Source organism: Carassius gibelio, chromosome A9 (genome assembly GCF_023724105.1).
Source record: "Carassius gibelio isolate Cgi1373 ecotype wild population from Czech Republic chromosome A9, carGib1.2-hapl.c, whole genome shotgun sequence".
Classification (NCBI taxonomy): Eukaryota; Metazoa; Chordata; class Actinopteri; order Cypriniformes; family Cyprinidae; genus Carassius; species Carassius gibelio.
In genome coordinates, this window is record NC_068379.1 from 14,561,040 (window position 1) to 14,587,598 (window position 26,559).

Sequence of the window (26,559 nt, forward strand, 5' to 3'; positions counted from 1 at the left end):
GGTTTAATAAATATGTAAAAAAAAATTTTTTACAAAAGTTCCCTACAGCACCTTTAAGGGTCAAGATCAAGTTATCTGCCTCTCCTGCGCTCCGTCAAGCCACTCCCATAATAGCTGTCAGCACTCAAATTAATGCAGGACTCAGATTAAATGTGTGTAAGACTAATACAATTATAAAGTTATTTTGTCACAAATAATAATAAATAATAAACTTAAGTGAACGAGCTCAGTCTCGCGCATGCGCGCCAAACAGACAGAGCTCAGTTAAATGAGTGCTATAATTATAATCACACAAGTAAGTCTATTTTTATGATAGCACTGACTGTAAAGAGACTGCAATGGAATGATCAAAACAGCCTAACACACCTCTGTGCTTTTGTTTTGTTTTCTTTTCATTTTTAGTTTACTGAATTTAACTTCTGCTTTAAAATCCTTATTTTTGTTTTTAGATTGTAATGTTACAATATTAGAATGAAACCTTTCTATTTTTAACCTTTTTTGCACATAATATATAAATATAATATAAATATTATATTAAAATATAAATAACATGGTTACATTAACTTTTTGTTTTCATAGCCTTTAATATGTATTGTTTTGTTGGGCAACATTGGGATGTAAGTGAAATAGATATTAAATGCAGACTTTTAAATCCAAATACAAAATCTAAATTACAGATATGTATTAGATATATCAGCCAAATCAGCCAAAAATAGATTTTTTTTTCTTCCCATATCGCCCAGCCCTAATTTCTGACTGTATCTCTATCTAGCTGTCTGTCGTACATTCATTTTACATGATTACATATTCTATAAAGAATCCAACATGAATTATTTACTGTAGTTTATTAATATTAATAATTGTTGCTAGATTCATGTAAAATGAAAACATGTATTCTAAAATTGGCTGAAAATATCAAACGTGTTCGGTATCCCCCTCAACTGGATGTAATCATATTATGGATTCATATTATTCATATTATGGCAAAAATCTGAGTCTGTTACTACCATCATGAACTATGCCATTTTCTATAGAATTGTGTCAACTCAAATCTGCAGATTAGCTCTGACTTTCAGTCTACCGTCAAATTCTCCGGACTGTACATCGGCGGAAAATCTGGGCAAAAATTGTGTAGTGTATTCCATGCTTTAGTCCTCAGACAGTAGTCCAAATGGCTAGATACACAGGACCACATGATCAGCCACAGTTTTTCAGTCTTCAGGATGATCACGTGATTGCTGTGCTGATTAATGTGATGCTGTGTACATATGTGTGTGGCATATCTCATCATGACAGTATATATTTAGCTTTGTGTGTTCCCTGGCCTGAATTGTAGATGGACCTGGCAATATAAAGTTAGGTGAATTTATTTATCATGCTTAGCAAATCCTTGGATGACATCAGGCAAGTGTGATGGTAATAAATTCATGCTTGCATACAGGTATGTTCATATTCCCTGTACTGTTATCATGAAACTTCAATTCAGCTTGACCTTTACACAGGCACATACAATAGCAGTTTGACACTGTAGTCAATTAGTGGAGTGCTGTGTTCTTAAACTTTTTGATTTGAATATTAAAGCAAATATTCAGATAGATCCCTTTGATTTCATGAATTTAACAGTGGGTTCTGTTTGTGTTCGGCCATTACTTTCTCTCATGAAGTTGGCAAACACATCATCATTCCAGAAACTCTATGTAATGCTCCATCTGTATTGGGCTAAACTCGAATTAAGTCTTGCTAAATCTGAAAAGCTCACAGTTGTACCTGAACAATTATTCATGCTTCTTGAACCTGCGGCCCAACTTCTTTCACCCATGACCCAAAGAGTTCATCCTGGCCATGAGCACTGAAGCCAAACACAAGCTCTCTGTCTGTTACACCCGGGGGCACTGTGATCTGTGTCAGCCAGTGTCCTGTTATCCCTGTCAGTCTGCCATGCTAGAACAGCCTATATTTACCCTTGTTAACCTGGGCCTGCTCATTGTTGGTTTTCACCAGTCCACCAGTGTAATTGGTAGCAGACTGGAAGTTATTCTTTGGTAGTTGGCATTTATTCTTTGTCTTTGATGCTGTTTAAATTGGGGCAACTCAAACATTTGTTTAGAAAAGTACAATTACTAACATCTGTGATTTCATTCACTGCTTGTGGTGGAATTGTGATTTATTTATTTTTTTGTTATTGCGAATGCAGTGATTTGGACGTGGGTGTTGCAGAAAGTCATTTCCTATGGTTGAGTGCATGAATAACCCAATTGAAATAAAAATTTGTTTATGCACATATGATTATGTAATAAAATAAGATATTTTAATGCTTTTGAAAGAATATTGAAAGTCTATCATGCTCACCAAGGCTGCATTTATTTGATAAAAAAACACTGGGAAATATTATTGCAATTTAAACAAACTATTTTCTATTTGAATATATTGTATAAAAGTAATTTTTCCTGCTATGGCAAAGCTTTCAATATATTCAGCAGCCACTGCTCCAGTTTTCAGTTTCACATGATCCTTCAGAAGTCATTCTAATATGCTGATTTTTAGTTATTATAAATATATTGCCTGTTGGTGCAGTGGCCATTTTCTTCTTCTTTTTTTTACCATCAACATCATGCTCTTTAACATCAGATGGGATGCCAGCAGGCAGTTCATGAACCACCAACAGCTATTTTACCCATAAAGCTGGCAAAAATGTCAGAATCCATAATGAAGGGGCATAAGGCAGATTTATGCACAATGGAAAATTAGCTTTAGACATGGTATCCAACAAAGTTCAAAAGAAATGAGAAGCATTGTGAAAAAGATCCTCATAACCATATGGGATTAGATTTCTCAAAGGATGGAGCGAGTTAACCAAACAACTCTGTAATATTTACAGAGCTTTGTGCAAGAAGAAACAGAGCCAGATTTGGTTCAGACGAAATTGAAAACATGAAGAACATCTGCAAAAGACAAGTTTACTAAACCTCCTCCTCAGGGAAACTGAAACTAAACTACTGGTTGGTACATATGTCCTCCAGAAAGTGTTCCGGTTTTGAGTCTGTCATTTAATTTGGTCTCTCAAGGAATCCTCTCTTGATCAGTGTGTGAACTTCCCCATGCGGTTGACCTGTGCCATTGTGGAAGATTAGTAGACGTGACTCATGTACTCGAAGTGTGTCACTCGCACTAATTGAGTCCAACCTAACATCTGAAAGCAAGACAGGGCTCGGCTTGAGCTAAACCAGACCCTTTCTCCAAAACCTGACGGTTTATTTTTCAGTTTCAGTTCTCTAGATGTGCTGATACTTAAAAAAAAAAAAAAAAAAAAACTTCACAAAGAGCTACTGCACAAAGGAACAAAATGTAACCTACACAATAAATCGGTGCAAATCTATACTTTGGGTGATGAGCTATATATTCTAGCTCAATATATTGCTAAAAGTCAATTGTATCTTTTTTTTTGTGATGGGCTACTGAAAATGCTGGCAGGGCAAAATCTGTATTATACTGCCTACATTATGCCAAGATGAATATTTCAAACACTAGAATGTTACATTGTCACATGACCTCACTGTGTTTATTTCGAGTGGCATTATTTTATGCTCTGACTACTGAACTAGGCTAATTAAGACGCACCCATTTGCTTCCGGTTTGGTTTTCCATTTAAAGTGATTAAAAATGACTGAGAGTCCACGGTGCACAGCTGTCTTTCCTCATGAGGAAGCTTTACATCAAACAGGACCGGAACGGAAGACATGGAAGTCTGAAAGAAGATTTGTTTTTAAAAAGAGACATGAAAAATGTAGGAAGGAATAAAGAGAAGCTCCGCTTCGCTCAATTGCTGTCCACTTAAAGTTTGTAGTCGGACCTCTATGCATCATTTGATACCAGGAGGCTGTTATTCCCCAGAGCAGCTTCAGGCTGAGACTGATACATTAAGAAACCGCCACACAGTGTTGTGTTTTTGAACTCTTGAAAGGCAAGACAAGCCGTGGAAGCGAGGTATGGTGGAAGAAAGCCCTTCCTGAACTAGATATTGGAAATATGAGTTGCTGACCTTATTTTCTCATTTCTGTGAAATGGGCCAGTAGCCACGTGGCTCCGCAGGTGTAGGTGATATTTTGTTGGAGACGATCTCTAGAGGATTCTCTAAGGGATTCCATGCAAGTACCTTCACATAAACATTTGCTGGCACTGTGGATCTGTACTAAACTAAATACTAAAGGAAAGCACATACAGTCAGCTGGTTCATCAGTGGGCGAGTTAAGCAATGTGTTCCTCTTGTTCCTTTTATAACCGTGCTGAATACTTCAAGCTCTCCTTGATGATACATATTTATTTAACTCGTATCCATTTCAATATGTGAGCAATTCAGAAAATTTATCCTGATTAGTGGTCGACCGATATCTTGCCAAGGCCAATATATTGGATATGTCATTTTTCAAATATCGGCATGAGCTGATTAGTTTTTCTATTTGGCCAATGTGTTCAAAGGCCTTTTATTTTGACTGTGCTGATAACTGCAGCACCTGAGCGCACACAGAGCTCATATTCTCCCTCTTCATTGTTTGCTGTCGCCATTTAACAGTTCTGTCTAATGCGGATAGAAGTCTGTCTATTAATCATAGAACTCTTAAACAAAGGAATTAAAAGGTATATAAAAGTATTTTAATTATTGTTTTTATATTAATAGTATAAGAAAAGCAAACATTGTAATACTTTCGTTTACTGACAGCATTCAGCAAATACGCATTTATATAATTTAAACAAATCTTTGAATGTCTAATAAATATTTAATTTCACAAACCCTGCAGACTTAATCGAATCAAGCTGTGAGATCTTGCGATAGCGTGTACTGACATTCGGTCCATGCAAATCTAATGCGGACAGAAGGAGAGTTCAGCTTGACTGGAGAATGCACGATCGACAAACTTTAAACTCGTGATTTCAAACTATACTGTGCTTTATCCATTCGCCCACTGTCATATTAGTGTGCTGTATGTGAATGAATGTTACCTTAAGTACCCTCACTAGTGAAGCGGTTGAGGTTTGAAGCTCGATTGGTGGGTACGTAAAACTATAATTTTTCTGTATTTTAGTATTTACTTGACTGCGATGGTTGAAATTATGGTCCTTTTCATTTAAGTCATTTCAGAGCAAATAGCTATTATTGTAAAATGTGCTTACTATATTTATCAAACAGGACCAAAATGTTTATACATGGAGCACTTTTATAAGGAGCTCATATAATAACAACTTTACGTTCCAAACTAAGAATATTCCCCCTAGTGCTTGTTGAGAACCGTTGTAGGTGGTTTTACATAAATGCCTGGAAATGATGGAATTTGTCATGGAAAGTAGACCGTGCACAATGGATTGAGCTAAACATGTTAATGCAGCCCCACTTTGATTTGCCCTGGACTGATTTCGTCTCAGTTGGGGTTATTGATTCAGACAAATGTTGACATGCTCCTAATTGCATGTTTGACATCATAAGCCTTCCATCAAATCACCTAGACTCTTAACGTAGCTTTGAGAAGCCTTTCAAAGAGGGAGAGATGATGCAGCCAAAAAAATAAAAAATCCAGAAGAATTATGTGAGAGGGGGCGAGTGGTTGCAGGCTGAGATTTGTAGGTAAATCCATTATAGTGGAGCATTACCATAGACATTAGATGTCTCTAATGCAATGCAGAGTGTTATTGGTGTTTACTTTCATTAGCGAGGTCCTTTGCTCTCATGTCCCTCGCAAGGAGCCATTAGTGCCACACTTTTCCAGTTCATGCACGTCCCCGCACATCAAAAATGCACACATCAGCACTTAGTAATGCTTTACTGTAATTACAGCTCTTATCCTCCGATACAATGACACTAGTGTCCGGCGCATATATCTTTTAAGCTAATGAAGCACTATAATGCAAAATAGTGGCTAAATATTAAGTAATGCATTGAAATAGATGTTAAGACAGCATAGGTTAGCAGGTATTTTGTCGGTCTTCCACACTCAGCCTCACTGTCACCTGGCGAACGTTTCCAGGCCGTATCTAACAATGAGAGAACCAGTCTGAGATAACCCGTGTCGCCCCAGCATATCACTCTCTGTGTCACTGTATCCACCTGACCTCTTTTCCTTACAATCCCCTCCTGCTCTCTCTTTAGTCTGGTGTGCTTCATTGATTCACAGGACCTAAAAATCTTCTGTCCCCACCCTTATTCTTCTTTATTTGTGTTTGGCATCAGATTATGTTTCTTTGTGGCTTGCGTTATATGATGAGTCTCTTGTGCCTTCTCCCACACTCTGCCAACTTAATTGCTCTTAACTACACGCATACTAAAGAAAATATTGTTGAAACGCATTCTTTTACTCCCATTTTAGTCGCATTTATTACGAAGCACTCTGGGAATGATTCCTGAATAACCTACACAGTTATGAAAAAAAGCTAGTAATTAAGTCACACAGCCCAATTACGTATGGTAAGTACTCTTAGTTCATTATAAGTCGAACACGAATGTATGTAATGATTTGCGTTCAAATGTTTATTCAAAAACTACTGATTCCGTATACAGTTCATTAGAATGATCTAAACCAATAAATCTCGAGTCTTTCTGACTGTATGACTTCCTGACTTGTTATCTGCATGTTTGTTTTTACGTTTTCTGTCAGCAAAGTCAATGCAATTGAAAGACGTATATGTCTGTTTATTGTCTCTTGTTTTATTTCACAGCCTCCGGCTTTTTTAACCCATCACATTTGATTTAGACTGCAAGCTTATAATGTATGAATATAATCTCCTTTGCTTTGGTGCTGTAGATTTAGCAGCGGTGCAGAAACACAGGTCCAGCGGCATTATGTAAGCTGATGTTGAGATGCTCTGTTTTTCATTTGCTGTAGATTGTTTGCCTCATCAAAGAAGCTGTGAGCAGTGTAAAAGTCTGTGATTATTGTCCGTGCAAAAAAACAAAACAATTAAATTTACTCTTTACTGATATATTTCACTGTTTGCCTGCAGGGAAGAAGAGGAGAGCCTTCGTGACAAGATCCGTGCAGATCATGAGCGTGCACTGCAGGAAGCGAAGGAAAAGCTCCGCAAATCCAAAGAGGAGCTGAAGGCAGAGATCCAGACAGAGAAGACCAAGGTAGCTGAGGACCTGAAGAAGAAAGATGGACCCAAACCATTGCCTCCAGTACCTATGCCCAAACTGGTAGGGGTCAGTGACGGTGACCCTGGGGATCCTGACACCAAGGAAAAGAGGGACAAAATCAGAGAGGTGAGAGGAGTGTGTGTGTGTGTGTGTGTGTGTGTGTTCATGCTTTAAACTTGCAAACATACTCTACCTTCTAATGTTTGCTACTTCTGCCGATGTATTCTCTCATGGTAGTGCATCGGTTGGAGATGAACAGAAATGGTTTTGTATTGTTTGTTTTTAAATTGAAAAGTTTTGGTCCATTTAATCTGTTGCATATTTAATCAAACCAGGCTCTCCACAGGTATAATTATCTTCTTACAATGGGTTGCAATCTTGGATGATAATAATTTCTAGAGAGTTATAGTCACTGGCTGATTTATTTAGAATGGTTTTACAGATTTCCACTGATGTAATGCAGAGTTTGATTTTCACTCTTCCTGATGTACCACAAAATTTGTCTTACTGTGTGAGATCTGTTCCTAAATGAACAGGTGTCTATTGGAGTTGGAAAATGTCTATTAGAGTTGTTTGCTAAGGCAGGCATTACTGTTTTTTTTTACTGACACAGATAATATTTAAAGCTACTTGACTTTTAATATTGATCAAGTTTAATGTGTTTTAGTTGGCGGTGACACTTTAAGACCTCTTACATAAAGCTCAACAGCCTGTGGGCTGGGGATGATGAGTCAGCACTGCTTGCAGCAAATGCCATTATTTTCATGTTCAAATACAGTAGCTGCTTCTCTCTAATGAGCCCATAAACCTGGAAATAAATGTTTTTCTTTTGTTTCGTACTTTTTGTCCCCACATAAATGTGTGTGTTGGTAATGATGGTTATGTTCCAGGAGTAATTGGTGTGAACTAGGGATGGGCGATAAATCGCATGCGATAGTCACGCGTATTTTGTCAGTAAAGCCGGTTCCCTGATTAGCGGTAAATCGCCGTAGATCACTGACAAGCTACGCAATATCACGTTCATTATACCAGATGAATTGCCTTTGATAATAAACGTGATATTGCGTAGCTTGTCAGTGATCTACGGGCTCTGTCTATTAAATGACGTTCCATTTGAAAGCAGGTGATGGACAATTACCGCTAATCAGGGAACCGGCTTTACTGACGAAATGTGCATGACAATCGCATGCGATATATCGCCCATCCCTAGTGTGAACTGAGATGATTGTTGCAGTAGAGCTTTTCACCTTGCAGCTAAACTCTGCCTAATGTCTTGAGTAAACCCCAGGTTTAAGTCACTTTTAACACCATGTAGTTTTTAAAGAAACAAACCAATTTTAACCTGTTTTCAAAAACTGCTCTGGTGTCATCCAAGCTGCTATCCTTCCTCAGTTCCTGATCAAAAACACAGTGCAATACCAGGATTGCTTGTTGATTAGTTAAATGACTCATTCAGTAGCTCTTTAGCTAGCATCGCCCTGATTGAAGTCACTTGAATCGGCTAATCAAGGTCTTGAGACTCACTAGAAACTTCCAGCTTTGTGTGTTGAAGTTGGCTGGAACTAAACTTTGTTGGCTCGTTGGCCCTCCAGGAGCAGGATTGGACACCCCTGCTGAACATTATAAAATGCTGCAGTGATGACGTATTTTTCTATTGGCATTTAGATTGTTGCAGAAAATAAGCTCTGCGACCAACAAAAATGTATTTATCCTTACACATAGCCACATTTAGGCACTTGTTAACAACCACGAACCAATTTTCCTCGTTTATTAAATTTTGCGTAGTTGATTATTTTTTCCAGTTTATTACTACTTTAAAACAATCTGTATTGTATAAAGTGCTTTAAGTAAAAGTGACATGACTAGTAGTAGTAAATATGCGAATAACTCAGAGGTCACACATTTAGTATGAAAAACATGACTACCTTTAAAGAGCCACACAGATGGGAAATCAAAAATGAGCTGTATTACAGTGTATGATGTAGCAGTCCATCAGTGTAAACAATGTGCAAAGTAATTAAACCAAAAAGTACACGATTTATAAAGTTATTGGCTTCTAAAGTAAGGAGTCGACTCTGAATCGCTGAAACGACCTACCGTCCTGGGAGAAACGGAACTCTGACCTGCACCACCCCCCCACACACACGCTCTGGTTGGTGTGAGAGCATCATGTCGAGGAGACGGTGTGTTTTTAATTGTAAAGGAAAGTTTGTTTTATTTTCACTGCCAAAGAATGAAAATCAGAAGAACCAATGGCTAAAATCCATTTTCACCACAATACCAGAGCAGTACAACAAATCCCTTTTGTTGTGTTCACAACATTTCACTGATGACTGCTTTTCTAATCTCAGTGAGTACAAGGCGGGATTTTCAAAGCGTTTGGCCATAAAAGAGGGTTCATTACCAACTTTATTTAGAACAACGAGCATCTCCGAATCACAACGCGAAGTATGATTATGAAGTTATGTGTTTGTTTTCTCCCGAGCATCTTATCAGTATGTGTGCTGTCTGCAGCCTGTCTGCGCTGATCGTCATGTACAAACACGTCATTAAAATGAAGTGTAACTCCGTGAATACTCAACGAAGAGACATGATAGAGAGATCTATAGAAAGCTTGACATGTCTACTTTAAAACTAAACAAGTGCTGCCGAAAACAGATATTCTGTGAGAAAGTAATCCATATGAAAACAAAACGATGTCTGTTTTTCATGTCTCCCTTCATTATATCTATTGTGACCACGCCCCCGCGCTGAAATCGCTATTCAGATTCAAACTGAAGCGCGCGGTTTGAATACACCCACACAGAAGAAAAAGCAGCGAGACTGTTCAAGTTTTTTTATTTTACTGTTTGCTTCGCGATGAGAGGAATAAGACATAATTCACCCCAAACAGATGCTAACGCATAGTTTACCGTGGAGGTGTGGGCGGAACAACCAATCAAACCTGACTATGTTAGTTGACCAATCAGAACACAGTATGCTACCGAAAGGTGGGGTTTAAGGAAACTGAATCTTTTGAACAGCTTCGCGCGAACCGTTTGGGGATCTCTGAGAATTGAGGTCATTTTAAAATGATATTTTGACAAAATGACAGTGGTTTTTTAACCTTGGATGGATTTAAACCTAATGTACAGGACTTATAAACAGTGATAGGAAGCTTAGAATTTTCATTTTACTGGCTCTTTAAATAGCTACTGACCGAGGGTAATGTGGGAGCATTATAATACATGGAACAAGGAACAAGATTGTTCACCCACGGTAAAGAATGAGTTGTGAAAAGTCCATAATTAGCCGTAATGAGAGGTCTGCAGAGTGATGTGGATGAGGGAATACAGGGCATTGCCATCTGCTCTATCTGTGTGTTATGGGTTTAAGATTGGGAATATGGAATATTTATGCACTGTGCTGGCTATAGAGGAGACATCTGCCATTCATCTTCCACCTTTTGTTTTATTTTATTTTATTTTCCTCACACTCGCATAGATGCATATATTTGTATGAATATCCTGCAGGATGAAATCCAGCATCCCAACGTCTCTCAGCAGACTGCTCACAGCGGGGCTATCTGCTGCTTACTTTGGCGCCTTAACGTTTTTTTTACTCTCTGGGTGTGCGTGTCCTGTCTTAATTTAAATGCACTTTGTTACCTTGATGCACTTTACTTCCACTTCCTAAACTCACCTTTCCATAGCCTTCAGTTCGCATCATTGGCCATTTTCTCTTCTTTCTCAGAGTGAGTGAGTAGCGCACTGGCTGCTGATGACACTTCTCGCAAAAAACAAAAAAATAAAAACAGACTCTCTCGTTTCTGTCAGTGGATTATGATAAACTAGACACTAGAAGTGTCCTGATGACCATTTATTTCCACACAGTTCTCATTTCTTGTTTTAAATGCTAGCAGCTGTGTTTGTGTTTGACTAAAGAGCTGTTACGGTTTAATCGCAGCTCAGTCCAGTATTAGAAGTATGTGTGAGTCTAGGACGGTGCCTTGCTCATCACATTCGTGAATTTCTCTCATTTTTTTTACTTTTATGCTCACCCACACATGCACTAGTTCACAGCACAGTATTTAAATAATTACCTCATAAAAAATGCTAATACAGTTTCCCACGCATAATGCTTTTACAGTAGTTTCACTTATTTAATGCTAACAAACTAGATTTACTTGACTGTGTCCTGACAAGAAGTGTCACTACATCATTGGGTAAAAGGTAAATTTTTCATGATCGAGTTGTCTTGACTAGCCAAAACAGCATTTGATGGCTCAGTGATTATCTTAAGTTTGTTTTGTACAATATTAAAACTGTTTAGTTTGAGTTTGAATATCATTTCTGCATGACTTTTAATATGCATAATTAAAGAAACAATGGATAATTTCCCTCAGTTGTTGAAAAGAACTTCAAACTGTGAACCCTGTGTAAATAAGTATTAGATGGAAAAACAATTGTGTCAGTCAGTATGTGTTTTGAATAATATTAAAATGATTACATTTTCATGAATTTGATTATGTACTTATCTGATTTGTTAGAGAAAGAGAGACCTCGTTTGCAGAGAGAACCCACCCACACACTCTTCTGCTTGGCTGTAAATTGTGATTGATTTTGTAGCGTCTTGTAGCCATGTTGTACCTGATGTAGACCGATACATTTCTTATCAATATAATCTTAGCACATTGCATTTGGTTTGGACACAGTGTCACACAAAACTCTTACAATAGATTTACCACTCAAAAAATGCTAACACACCAGATTTACTTCATGTGTACTACCCAGCAAACATGCCCCTTTGAGGCCCGTGTGGCCCCACTTAGGGCCGAAAATCTAGCCAAATTATTTCCTATGCAATTTTAAATTACATAATACCCCAGAAAAGGATCTGAAGGAGCCCGTTGGCCATTATAATAGTTTGTCATTTAAACCAGTGACAAGTTATGCACTCATAATCAAAATAGCCAATAAAATGGGTATGATTTATGCAGAGTTCCAGCAGTCTCATTGGCTAGAATTAATCCCGTTCTGAAGAGCTGACGCACCATGTAATGTATTAAGTATTACTTTTTCCTTGCAGAAATATTAATGATTTATTACATCAGTAATGAATACCAGTAATAACAATGAATGTCAACAGTAAATTAACCAATCAGTTATCCGTTTATTCACATGCTTTTATTGTGCCAAATAAATTCATGAGCACAAGTATTGGGACAGTTGACTCACGGGTCGATATTAAAAGCAGGGAAAAGTGTGCTGTATCAGTTATAGCCATTGCTTCTGCATTCTGAGTCTTGCATTTGATTACGGACAAATTATAAAAGCTGTGAAAAGAACCCTGAAATAAGTGTCTGTAAAATCACCAACAACCTCCAGAAAGCTGGAGTGATGGTCTGACAATCAACTGTCCACAGGAGACATCCACATTCCGTCACTTTGCTTGTTTGCCTTCCCTGTGCTGTGCTCGCCCCCGCTCGCTCGCCCCCCGCCTCCTTGCTTTTGTCCCCTCTCACCTCGCGTGTAGAGAACTAGTCAAAAAAAAAAAAAAGACAACTGGCTCCATTATATGGACATACTTCAGTTTTAAGGCGTAGGGCGAACGGCAGGCAAATGTCTACTGTAGGACCCAATGAAACGCGGACGGAATCGCGGAATACAGTCATAAAAATGGAATTTACAGTTTAACGCGGAATGTCACGGAATTGGTCAAATTTTAAATGAATTAATCAAAAGTTGGTCATGCACTTACATCAAATCGCGAAATGGACTAATATCTGCAAATATTAACCCGGAAAAGTCTATTTAAATATGAATCCTGCATGTTCTGCGTGAACAAATGGAGCAGAAGCGCGTCTTCATTCATTAAACACGGAAGCTCGCGTAACGCTCGCGCTGATTTCATTGTCTTTCCTCTCTCTAAATAAAGACGTGAACACATGAGGAACATCTCCAGAACTGCACTGAGAGTCACTTCATGAGCATCTAACCGTTTGATTTGAGTAAGACTAGCTCATATCACATCATAGACTGTGGTATCACATACACAGAACTGTAAAGGTAAACCCGTCAAAATAAAAGTATTTGACAGAAATCTATTACTATTGTACAGCAGAATGTAGATAGCCCACTACTACTACTATTAAAATGAAACGAACATAATTTTATAAGGAATAATCACACAACATTTCTCCCATGTTTTATTGTTAATAGTGAATCCACTTTGTTTACCAAAAAATAAAGTTTGCTTAATTTTAAATAATTAAAAGATAAATTAAATGAATGTTTTATGCCTTCATTTGATAATCAGAAAAATGTAAATACACAGAATTTCTGAAGGGAAAAAAACATTTCACATAAGGCTATTTTAAGAATTGTTTTTAACTAATTAAGTTGTTTTTATGCATTTAAATAATTGCACATGCTAAAACACAGAATTAGGTAACAATAAAACATATGGTGAAGAAAAAAATAAAATGTTTCATAGGCCCCTTAACATGTAATATTTGCCATATTTGTTTTTGCAGTAGTTTTTGGGGGGTTATTTTTCCTGTAAAGATATCGAGATATATATCGTATATCGAGATATATTTTTTGCTCCATATCGCCCAGCCCTACCTAAGCATACAACTTCATCTGCTTCTGGAACAGGCTCTCACGACTTTATTGATGACTTAACGAATGATGGTGATAGCCAAAGTCAGTCTCCAGATTTAAATCCTATTGAACTTGAATTTTACCAGCTAAAGAGCAGACTAAGGGCAGGAACTCCCCAAACCAAGGAATAGTTGAAAATGCTTGTATTAAAGGCTGGGAAAAGCATTTCAGTGGATGAAACCAAGAGTCAGGAAATATGGCTGGCAGACTCACTGCTGTGATTGCACACAAGGGATTTGCAACAATATTAGCTTCTAAACTTTTACATTTGCTTTAAGCTCAACTGTCCCAGTACTTATGCTCATATCAGGTTAGGGAATGAAACTTTAAAAGTGCTTTACTTTTTATTTGGTAAAACATCTACTGTATGTGTTGTCACTTTTAATCATATTTAATCATAATTAGACAGCAATTTTGTCATAACTGTACTTACAGAGGGCATGGTATATGTATAAAAGTAAACATAAGTTTGACAAATAAAACAAGTTTTAACTGTCCTCTGCTCTGCTGTTATCATGGGGGATATTGCCCACAGAAAACCGTTATGGGGCCCAAATGGGCAAAACTTTTGTGGGACCCGAATTTGCTACCTCAGAAGAGGCCCCCGGTGACTTTTTTTTGTGTGCATGCCCACAGAAAGCACCCTCATGCTTTTGTTTTTTGTTTGTTTGATTTACTGAGCTGCTGTTGAATTAGCGCAGTGCTAGCTTTAAAGAGCCTGTTGAAGGGACTGGAGCTGACAAGAGAAGATGATTCTATAATGCCCCTCTCTCTTCTTTGCTAAACTAGCACACCTCTCTTGCTTCTTGTGATAAACGAAAGTGCTGAATTCATCTTTCTATTGTGGATTAGCTGCTATGTTTCCAAAGCTCAGAGGAGAACGATAAGAAAGTACATTGTTCCTGGTCTCTGTCAGGGTTTGTTGTTTGATTTTGCATCTGAAGTGTGTGTGTGTGTTAAAAGAGTTTTTGATAGAACCTGATATTGTAACATGAATCTCAGAACTGGTTCACAAGGTAAGCACAGAAACAGCAGACTCCCATATATATATTTTCGAGTATGGGTCTGTGTGACGTTAGATGGAGCGGAATTTCCTTATATGGGTCCTAGGGCACGTCTGCCGGAAGAGCGCGCGCTCCCGTATCGAAATGTCACAAAAGGAGTGTGTTTTTGGTTCCCAGGGCAAGACAACCCTGCACAGATTACCAAAGAAAAAACAGCATTAAGGGACCAGTGGATGGAGTTTATTTTACAGAGCATCAACGGAGTTGTGCAAGTGTTTGTGTTTGTTCCCTGCATTTCGAAGATGCTTGTTTTACAAACATGGCCCAGTTTGACGACGGATTTGCACATTGTTTATTTCTTAAGGATGATGCAATCCCAACGAAAAAGGGTCAGGATCGTGTGTTGGAACCGTAGGCGGTGAGTAAAACTGCTTCAAATATCTCTGCCTCCTTGTTAGTGCGTCCCCTCCCATGCCGGAGACCCGGGTTCGAGCCCCACTCGGAGCGAGTCGTTGCTGCTGCTGCTCTCGTTCAGTTTCAGCCTCGGGATCTGATTCTGGATCATAAATAAATGGCTGAATCTGACTGTTAGCCATGGTTTTTTCCTCAAGGTAATGTCAGAGCCGTTAAATATGATTTTCAACGGCTCTGGGTAATGTCACAGCTTCCACATGCTCTCAACAAAAGCCTACTGGCGCTCGTGATTCTTTAGCTCCGCCCACTCGTCACGCCTCCAGTCGGTCGTGTTTTTCCGGGAAAAATCGGTACAAACTATCTTTCTCTTATGAATATAATAAAACTAAAGACTTTTTGGAGTTATGAAGGATGCAGTACTACTCTATAGGTACTCAAGATTAACAAGATATTGAGTGAAAACGAGCATTTCACCCCCCCCCCCCCCTTTAAAGGGTTGATTTTGTTACTGAGAAAATTGGATGTTTAACACAAAAATTAAAGTTCTGTCATAGATTACCTTCACATCATTCCAAACCTATATGAATTAATTTTTTATATATTTTTTTTTCTGTAGAGCGTCAAGTATGCACCAAAAGTGCTTTACCAGCATTCTTCAGAATATCATCTTTTGTGAACTGTAGAAGAAAATCAGGTATAAATTATGGAATCAAATAATTATGGAATTTTGCAGGGTCATTTCACACAACCACACTTATTGTGCTCCTTCAGCACAATTTGCACAATTTGTTTTCAAATTCGTGATTGATTTTAGTTTTAATACACCTTCCAACCAAACAAAGATGCAAAGTGTTTACAAGCGCAGTGCTGCTTTGTGTACAGGAAACACTTTATCGTTGCTGTTCCATAAGCGCCACCTTCTGAGAGTCAATTTGCGTTCTCATTCAGCCTTTCTGCTGTTTTTGTTTCCTGCAGATGTTTTATGTAGCATAATTCCACAAAGCATCTGATTCAAAAACATTCTGTTTTTGTTTTCTTTGTTTGTGATTAAGATGCAGACAATCGCCATAATCGTCTATCCCATAAAGCAGACAATTTGCCATAATTGCAGTTATTTCTTAGACAACTAATTGTCAGACAAATTTCATTATGACAGCTCTAATTCAATTTGAATGTTTTAATTACATTTTTATAATCAAAAAGCATGTCTAGCAAATGGAAACTTTCAACTACTAATTTTTTTCTTTTACTGTAAATTATTAAAATGTGGTAATCCATATGAAGGCAAAACTATTTCATTCATTTTTTTTAAATGTAATAATGAAAACGGAACAATTTTAAACCAAGCATTGCACAACAGAGGTCACCAGTTAAAATTAAAACATGGAGAAGAAATTTTGATTTATTTAAGTTACAATAATTGTATTATCATTTAAAGAAATTCATTAGTAATGTGTACAATATTAATGTGTTTGTCACAATTTATTCTGTTGTTTTGGTCTTTCTTCACTTAATCTCTTGCAATATTGTCGACTCTTTCAAATACTTTTTGATCTGAACTGAGCTGGATGATGACATCACTGAATTAATAATGAACTGACTTTTGTGTTTGTTATTGTCCTCTTGCATTATTGACACTATTTTCCTGTTTAGTACTGTAAAGATGCTTTGACACAGTCTGTATTGTATAAGGCATATATAAATAAAGGTGACTTGAGTTGAACCAAACTTTTATTTGATTTGATTCTGTGATACCATCCGGGTTTTCCATGACACGGAATCATAGAACTCTTATCTTAAGGATTGATCTACATGAACCGGGATCATCGAGGAAGCGCTTGTTTTTTGACTGGTTTGGCTGTTCTCCTCAGGAGGAATGGGATCTGGAGTAAAAACATAACTTGAACTGTCATTAGCTGCATGAGCTCCAATTTGTAATACGTCAGATCTCGTCTACTAGCTGCCAGGCCAATTATCTGGCGAATGTTGTGTTTGTGGCATATTGGTGTGAGAGACCGGAGCTCTGCGCTGCTGTTAATGTTAGTTTTGTTGGCAGTGTGAGCGTTTACCCTGCAGCGTGCTGAGACCCGACGAGCATCAGAGGGCAGGTTCATGGCTGTGCATATGCACAGAAGATGAGATGGGGAGAAGGTGAAACTATACGCAGCAGTCAAGGTCATTGAGGGAATTCTTGTGCCTGTATTTAAAAGTGTAATTGAAATCAACACAACACAGTAGGACACATGACACAGTAAAGTGCAAAATTACATAACCAATATAAATTATGAATTGTTTTAATTTGTATCCTGTTGTGTTGATATATTGTACTCTTATACTTAAACTTTAAGAGAATATGATCGAATATAATAAATAGTAAGTCTGCATGGCTGCACCAGAAATGTTTCTGCTCCACAGCATGAACATGTTATGGGGAAGTCGTGGCCTAGGGGTTAGAGAGTTTGACTCCTGACCCTGGGGTTCTGGGTTTGAGCCTGGGCCGGCAAAACCACGCCTGAGGTGCCCCCGAGCAAGGCACCGAACCCCCAACTGCTCCCTGGGCCCCACAGCATAAATGGCTGCCCACTGCTCCGGGTGTGTGTTCACAGTGTGTGAGTGTTCACTGCTCTGTGTGTGTGTACTTTGGATGGATTAAATGCATAGCAAGAGTTCTGAATATGGGTAACCATACTCGGCTGTATGTCACGTCACTTCACTTTATTAAAAATCAATTTACAAACACACACATTAAAAATCTTTATATTGTCTGATGTTTTATTTATGCATTTCAGTGACTGACTGCATCTGTGGTCTCACAGTGGTTTACATCATGGACAGTTTAGCATTGTGATTAATATACAATGAAACAATATAAAGCACAATGTCTTCATCTCTAAAATATGAAAGTGGATTACCTCAGTGCGGACTTATTTTCCATCAATTTTTATGAATTGGAATATGTTCACAGGATTGTGGGTGATTGAAAGACATAAAGGAAACACTTGATGTGTTCTTCAGAATACCTCAAATGAAGGATGTGAAAAGATGGCTGCCTTCCAAGTATCCTTGAAGTTGAGAAGGCCTTCAACAGCACTTGATGATGTGGCAGCTGAAGTATGCAGCCTTATTAGGATATAGCCTTCCGATTGAGAAGCACCCTAGTAATCCTGAAGACCTGTATTTTCTGTTTCAAGTGTGTTCAATCAGGGTTGGAGCGGAACTCTACAGAACTGTTGCATTCAGACAGCAGGACCGGACAGTCTTCGTCTATGCCATTTTGGTTTTAGGGCATTCAGAGTGCAATAGGAGCTGATCCTCATAATTTCTTGTTTAATACAACATCAGAGGCTGCATTACATGAGAAATCACCTGAACATCAGGGCATGTTATTCATAACACCTGAGACTTAGATCGAGCTCTTCTTGAAGAACAAAACCAGATGCAGTGGAGTGAAGTCAAGGTGGAGCTAAAACGGGGACTTTGAACAGCAAATGAAGGGCCAATATATCTGAATTAGTTGAATGATGGGTTATATTTCACATGTCACAAGGTAGTGCAGTGTGATGTTTAAAGGCTGTCTCCAAAACAGAACTATCCTTTCAGTGTCAGAATGTTCTTAAAGTCAATTTATCACTGTTGCATTTACTGTTACTGTGCTGAGACTCTGTCTGATAGGATTCTGTCTGTGTGGATCGGTTATATTGTCTTCACTTCAACCTGCAGCTCTTTGGAGAAATGGGAGTAGTCTAAATCAAGCGGCAACCTCCCGCTCTCTCTCATGAAGCCCATACGGAAGTGACTTAAACTGTAATTCATCAACCGGCTTCTACAGGCTGGCTGCCAAAGGGAGTCAATCCCATAGACTCCCCATGTTATAATGCCCAACTCTACAGCAGAAAAGAAACCTGTTTACAGCCTAGTACTTTTTGTTTGGTCTATATGGCTGTATATAACCGAGGGGGGTGATTTTTTTTTTTTTTTTTTTTTCAATAATTAAGGGTGTGGCCACTTGAGTGACAGGTGGATTGCAGCTGCTGTCACCACTGTCAAGCTAGGTGGGCGTGGTTTCAGCAATCAGCTCCCGCCTTTTGCCCTTTTCCGATTATCTGGGATGATAGCGGCCGCCTTCACCCACTTTTGGCTTTAAAAATGATCTTCGGAAACCTATGGGTGACGTCACAGACATTACGTCCATGTTTTTATACATTCTATGGTCTAAATCAATCACTGGGATTCAGGACATCACCAGCGGCAACTGGTAATGGCAGCTCCGCTGCTTATACTTTCAGAGCGGCAATTCTTATTTGACCTCGCTGCTGACTTTTCACAGTTGCTTGTCTCTGTTGTTTACTGTAGAGCAAAAAGTGATCTATGAATGAATTGCATGTGCCTGGTGGGGGTTAATATTAATTAATGCAGCTCCCCCTTGAGGAAACAGTGGAGGGCATTTCCACATTCTTTGTGCGTGTGTTTGCTGCAGGTTCTAAATGCTGTATTTTTAAGCACCACAGTAATTAGCTGATTACATGAAACTTCACTGTCCTCAGCAATGATGAGATTTTACATAAGGGAACACACACACACACACACACACACACACACACACACAGTAGTGACTGCATTTTTTTGTCCTTGAATCCTCCATCCTTAAAATCTGAGGTCTTCTACACTTCTCTCCATACCTTTTATGATGTGTGAGCACATTCAGGTTTTTTTGCGTCATTTGATTGGGAAGTTGAAAGACCATGTATTAAATCCAAGGAATTGATTATCAGCTGGTTCCAGTCAGTGCCTGATCATTTGGAATAAGGCTGATATAGCGTTTGTAAGCATTACTTGTACAACAGTGTACAGATAAATCTTCCTGCAGACTGGCCTGTGTAACACATCATCTTTGTTACAAATCCAAAACACACTCTAATCAGTGAGCAAACTTTATTCGAGTGTAGGTAGAGTGTCATCCAAACACTGCGTTGTTGTTGTTTTCTTTTATGACTCATGGCAACCAGCAGTATGCTGCCACCTACTATGTTGGTGGTGCTGGATCATTCACAATAGTATTATATGTGTATTATTAAAGTATTTATTTTTTTAAATTCCATGGTTATCAATATTGGTATATTGTGACATATCCCTAGTTTGGATCAGGGTTTTTTGCAACCATATTTGACCTCAAAGCATTTAAGTGTGCTCGCCTCTCTTGTGAACTCTGACATCCCCCTAAGGAGTGCACAGTTGGGAACAACTGGTTCTAATGAATTTCTTTCTTCTGTGGAACACAATATATTTTGAAGAGCGCTGGGGTCCAAACAACATTGGACACCATTGACTTGATTAATGTTAATGTTTCACAGAAGTCGTCATACATGAGGGTGAGCAAGTGATTTTCAACAGAATTTTCCTTTAACTAATCTGTTACTATCTGTTTCAGGCAGATTAGTTTACTCGTCTTTTGTAATTTTAGTAGTTGGCACATTCTTCACCTAAACCTCTAGTGTGAATAGTGGTCTAAGAGTGAGCTCTTCCATGCTGAAACGATTGATTCTCCCACTGTTCTCTTTCTACCAGATATTTGTTTGCCTTGTCACTTGTTTTCTTTCTTTTCCCTTTGTTCCCCTTTTTTTCTCATTTCTCTTTCTTTTTTGGATGCATATTGTAGTCTTTCTATTGTCTCGCTCGTTCTCTCACTCTCCACCCTTTGCTCCAGTGTTGGCTTTGTCTTTGCTCTAGGAATCGTTCCAGACAGTATGATGTGCTCTAAAAGGATCTCCCTTTCATGCTTTAATCCCAGCACATAGTGGAAAAACCAGCAGCAAGCCCCTTGTAACATGCCCAAGTACTTTTGCTGCTCCCTAACCAACCATGCACTTCAAAAATAAAAGGCCAATGATAATGAGGAGAAAAATCATATTAGAGCGCCTGGAAGCAGCAAACAGTTTCAAGAAAGGTGATTGGCCCCTCAGGAAAGAGGGTGATGCATTGTAACCACAGATTTTGAGAACATGCATTCTAATTTGTCTTAGTGCAGTTTACACAACAACGTTCCCAAAACTGGAAACTTTTTATGTGTTTTGCCTGTTTGTTTACATGTCAATGGTATTTTGGGAACTGAAAACGCCACAGTTATTGCTTCCGTGTAAACACCCAAAACGTTTGGGAGTTTTGAAAACGGTGAGGTCATGCACTTGCATAGTACGTGTTAGGTATGTTGACGTGTGCAGTACGTGTGGATTTTAAAGGCAATCGCGAACAAACATACGCAACCATAGCGGAGTACATGGTACTGTTGTTGCTGCTCAAGAGTTTGCTAACAATTCTTCAGAGAAGTGTGGATTTACTTCGCTAATATTACAACCAACAGCAGAGACGCATCAAAAACAACATATAATTGTCACTTTCCTATGGGAACTGTTTCCAAACAAGGTGACAGCACCAAATACTGGCCTGGCATACGTAATACAGCGTTTTAGGCTGTTTTTGTGGATATGCCAATAATTTTTTAAACGTAGTCTTGTATACTTGAACATTTTTAAGAATGCAAGGGAAAATCTTTTCTGTTTTTGACTACATTTTGTGAACTAAGCCTTACACTCTCACTTTCATGGACTCTGAAGACACAGCCAATCCACCCACAGCACTGATCACTGTTCAAACAAGTGTGCTGGCAGCCGAATGGTAATTGAAATGAACAATGGGCCTGCCTCGTCACTCAAGCGGTTGAGCAGAAAGCACCTACAAGGCTCATCTGTCACTCTCTTTGTTCTCTCTACATTGCACTGTTCGATTGATGGGAGGGTGGAGATGATCGTATTTGTCTGCTCTGGAATTGATATGAACACGACTGCCGATCCATAGGGACCCATCCAGTAAATCAATTTGTTGCTTTGTGTGGATTCACTGAATACTGAATTTACAGAGTAAATTACAGAACTGCTTGATGAATACAGATTTAAAAAAAATAAAACCTAATATCAGAAAATTACATTGCACAGTGCCCCTAAATGAGAAGAAAAGAACAGTTTGAATGGTGTTGTACAAATGAGCTTTGTGTTGAGAACGACTTGCCTTTTGTCAAAATTTTCTATTTTGAATCCAAACCATGTCACTTTAATGCTTCATGCAGATCTGTTTTAATTTTTGGCTTTATTTGTTAATTTAGGTTTTTTTTTACTTGCACTGGGAATCTGCATGAGTGTGTTGGCATGGTTTTTGGAAGGGCTGCTGAAACGGGTGCTCATTTAGGACTTTAAGAATAAAAGTGCTTTCAGACTCAGCGATACGGTGCTGCCTTCATTTACAGGAACCTCATTTTTCAGGAACCTGATGATCTAGAGTCTTTCAGCACTGCATGTAAGACATTTAATGAAGAAGCGGTCCATGGAGGAATACTGTGGAATAATGAATGAAGGGTCATAATGCCTTTCGAATTTACATACAACTCAAGTTGCATTTTTTTTTTCTCTTTTTCTCTTGTCACTCTCTTTAGTGTGTTTGTGTTTTGTCTGAGGATGAAAGAAAGATAATAATTGTAAAAAAAAAAAAAAAATCTTGAACCATGCTGCTTGGTCTTTTGTTTTCATTTCGTGAAAAGCACAATAACATTTTTGAACTTGTTCAGCTCTCATGAATTTGCGTCCCTATGGACACATGTGGTAGTTTAAAGCATGAGCTTAATTTAACCGCCAGTTTAAGTTCTCTTCGTGTTGGATAGGCTCTGCTCTTAATGCTTCACAAGGCCTGTACTTAGTCAAAACTGTTAATTGACAGGCAGAACAACCCTGAACAGTCCTTGAATAAAACATGAGAGAAGTTGGAAGTTACGCATGATCAAGTGGGAATTTAAAGGAAAGGGAGAAAGAAATCTGAAGACTCATAGCTCTCCATCTGCTTACAGTTCATATTTTAGGCTTCTTCCTAATCACAGGCTTTAATTTGTCTACCCAAAACGGGTTTAACAATCAGTCTAATCAACCGCCAACCTTCAGTTCATTGGAATCCTAGAGGAAAGACTGCATTGTGGTAATTCATAATCTTTTGTGCGCACAGTGTGTCATGCAAAGATTGAAAGCAGAGAACAAAATGAAATTATTGACTTCTTTTCATTGCCTTGGCTCCCTCTTGGGTTTCTGTGGGGGAAAATCATGACTTGTGCTTCGGATGGCAGCCTACAACAACACTTGACAGTCAGACAAAATCCAGAGACATCTAATGCATCTCTGTTCATAAGCTCCATTCCGAACCCCAGGAAGCTGTCTACCTAGTCAGCATTTTAAGGTGTGCTACCCTATGCTGATGCCATTACAGTTAAGATGCCTTAGTGGCTGTTCACACAGGATTTGTTTAGTCTTTTCACAGTTTGACCATCTCGCTGTATTTTCATTGTCTTGATTGTATCAAGTAAGATGCAGTGTCATTTCAAAAAGAATTCAGTTTCTGAAGCATATTGCAAATGTACCAATCAGGGAAATTTGTGTTTTGAATATATATACCCCGAGTGTTCTAGATCTAGCAACCACACATTCTTAAAGGGGTGGTTCATTGCGATTTCACTTTTTTTAACATTAATGTGTAATGTTGCTGTTTGAGCATGATCAATATCTGCAAGGTAACAAATTTAATTTAATGTTTAATTTAATGTTTAACCCTTGTGCACTGTTCGATTTCTGCGTACACCCTTTATGGAGCGGGTCAAATTGACCCTAATTGGATTCAATACAATTCCTCAAAAATCACACTATGAAAAACAACAAAGATTCAGGTACAAACTGAAAACTTTTATTATCTATTTTATTAACTATTTTATTATTTGTCAAATATTCCCCCAAAAATATATCTGAAGGTATGATTTAATGAAAATGTTTTTTAACCATTTTTAAAGATATTTTGTTTTGACAAAATTTGAAAATAAACAGTATGCTGACTTGTTTTGCATATACATTTTTTTTTTTTTTTTTTTTTGCTTTTTTTTCTTAGAACATCACAACTGAACAATTAAATGTAGCTGTATAATGGAAATATTTATTTTCTTCAGTTGGCTGTTTTGTAAACTCATTTCATAAAGTCATGAAGTTACTTTTGACATGATGAGCACACAGCACAATGCTTTTGGCATTTGATTTTCTTGCACTTCACACAAATGGTGCTGGTTTTGCTGTCGCGCTTGGTTGGGCAAACCTCACATCTCTTCCATTTTTTTTTTTACCTATCATCTGTGTTCACTCCTTTATTTTCTGTGGGTCTGACTCCAGATGCACGTTTCTGCCCTCCATGTTCAGAATCTCTTTGGGTAGCTCAGGTTTGTCATTTGTAATTTGCCATTAATTTTGAACACAATGATTTAGCTTTTTGAAGTGTTTTTGGTTAGGGTTAGATAACTTTTAGATACACTTACACTTTAGAACTGGAGTTGATGCCCTGACATACATGAAATAAATGTTTTTATTTTGTGTCTGTACAGTTTCTTTTGAATGGCTGTCTATGAGGGTCAAACTGACCCACGAACATCACGCATGTAATATTAATTTTGCGTGTATATGTAAAAAAAAACCAGCATGTTGAAACTTTGCGTGCATATCCATGATGATAAATGAGAAAAAGTCACAAAATATCAATAAAAGAAAAAAAGGTTTCATATTATTTCAGGTAGCTTGAAAAAATAAATGATAGGTAATTTTTACCATCTGTGGCTTACAAAATATTTTTTCTCAATTGAAATAAGTGTGGAAATCCTCATTTTTTAGCTTCATAAAGTAGTAAAATAATAAAATAACTAAATATAACCAAGAAATGTTATTATTTTGGTTCAGTACAGTTTCCTTAGAGCGTTAAAATATGCGGGTCAAATTGACCCGCGAACATCATGAACGTAATAGTAATTTTGTTTGTATATGTCAAAAAACACCAGCATGTTGAAACTTGCAAGCATGTTCATGATGATAAATGAGAAAAAGTCACTAAATATCAAGAAAAAAAAACATAGGTTAACCAGTATTTCCAACAACTAGAAAATCTAAACGGGTCAAATTGACCCGCAACATAACACAAGGGTTAAAGCCTACAAAAACTTCTGGTAGGGACTACAATGAGTTACTTCCTGTGTTCATGACATAACAAACCGAGATAATACCTGCCCTTGGGAAAAGGCATCAAATGGGGCGAGTTCATGCTGTGCTGCTTTAGAGAAGAGGAAGAGAAAACTAGGGGTGCACGTAAAAATTTTGCTTTCTAATGGATTCACAAGTTTCAAAATCAATGTTCTAAAGCATTGGTTCCCAACCCTCAGGGGGGCGCCAGAGTTCACAGGGGGGGGGCGCGGGAGCGGATATGCTTTGAGGGGAATAAAGATGCATAAAATGTTCTTCTAATAATTTTATATAAAAATATTTTTTCAAAGTTAAAAAAAAACATATGCTAACAATGCCAATTTCAATTACAATTTCGTTACTTCAAATGTAGGCCCGTTGCGCGTGGCAAGCGCGCTCATAATGTAAAAGAGACGCTGACGCGACCACAACAGTGACCAACATCAAATGGCAAACATAATGCAAGCGGAACGAAACTGCTCGTTATTGTGTGGTTGACGGACCGTTTATCAGTTTGGACCAGTGCAGCGCGAGCCGATCGTGATCATGCGACGCTGTTACTACACATTGCTAATAAGAGATCCAGTACAGAAAGCATTTGAATTTGCAAAAGAAGTAATAACATCGCTGAGAGTTCTAGAGAGAAACATTCACATTTCTCCGTTATTAACGGATCAAACAGCGCGTGGAAACCAGGAAGAAACATTGTGCCGTGAATGAACTATCCAGTGTCCAGATCTGCAACATTCACCAAGGATTTACTGTAGTAACACTAACCGAACCATGAAAGTTTGGCAGGAATAGTAGGCTATAATGCCTTCAAGTAACATTACGTCTGTTTTATTTTGACATGAATACAATTGCTGCTCTTAAATGATAATCTGAAATAAAATAAACCTTGGTTTATAACTACTACAATTTCATTTTTTTCCAAGAAGCTGTTTTGTTTTATATGCTCATAAGAAGAATCAATTATAGCTCCAGAATTACTCAAAAGTAAAAAATATCACACTTTATTATGTTAGTTTTAATAATAATAAAAAAAAAGTAATCAAGGAAATTTCTCTGGCATTTCTTTCTTTTTGCTGTATCGAACCGAATATATATATATATGTTAGTGCTGGGAAAAAAATTAATTGCATCCAAAATAAAAGTTTGTGTTTGCATAATATATGTGTGTGAACTGTGTATAATTATTTTGTATATAAATACACGCATATGCATGTATTAATTATTTTTTTGCATGTGTATATATACATTTATACATAATTTATATTATATATAAATATAAATAA

At 37.9% G+C, this 26,559-nt stretch overlaps 1 protein-coding gene across 2 annotated transcripts in view; it reads left to right on the plus strand.

The window, feature by feature from the left end:
• Positions 1-26,559, plus strand: part of LOC128019693 (mannosyl-oligosaccharide 1,2-alpha-mannosidase IB) — a 76,711-nt gene that overhangs the window by 4,986 nt on the left and 45,166 nt on the right. For both annotated transcript variants that reach the window (XM_052605814.1, XM_052605813.1), the window contains one exon: positions 6,991-7,249. In XM_052605814.1, the coding sequence (XP_052461774.1) occupies positions 6,991-7,249 (259 nt within the window). The remainder of the gene's footprint in view (positions 1-6,990; positions 7,250-26,559) is intronic.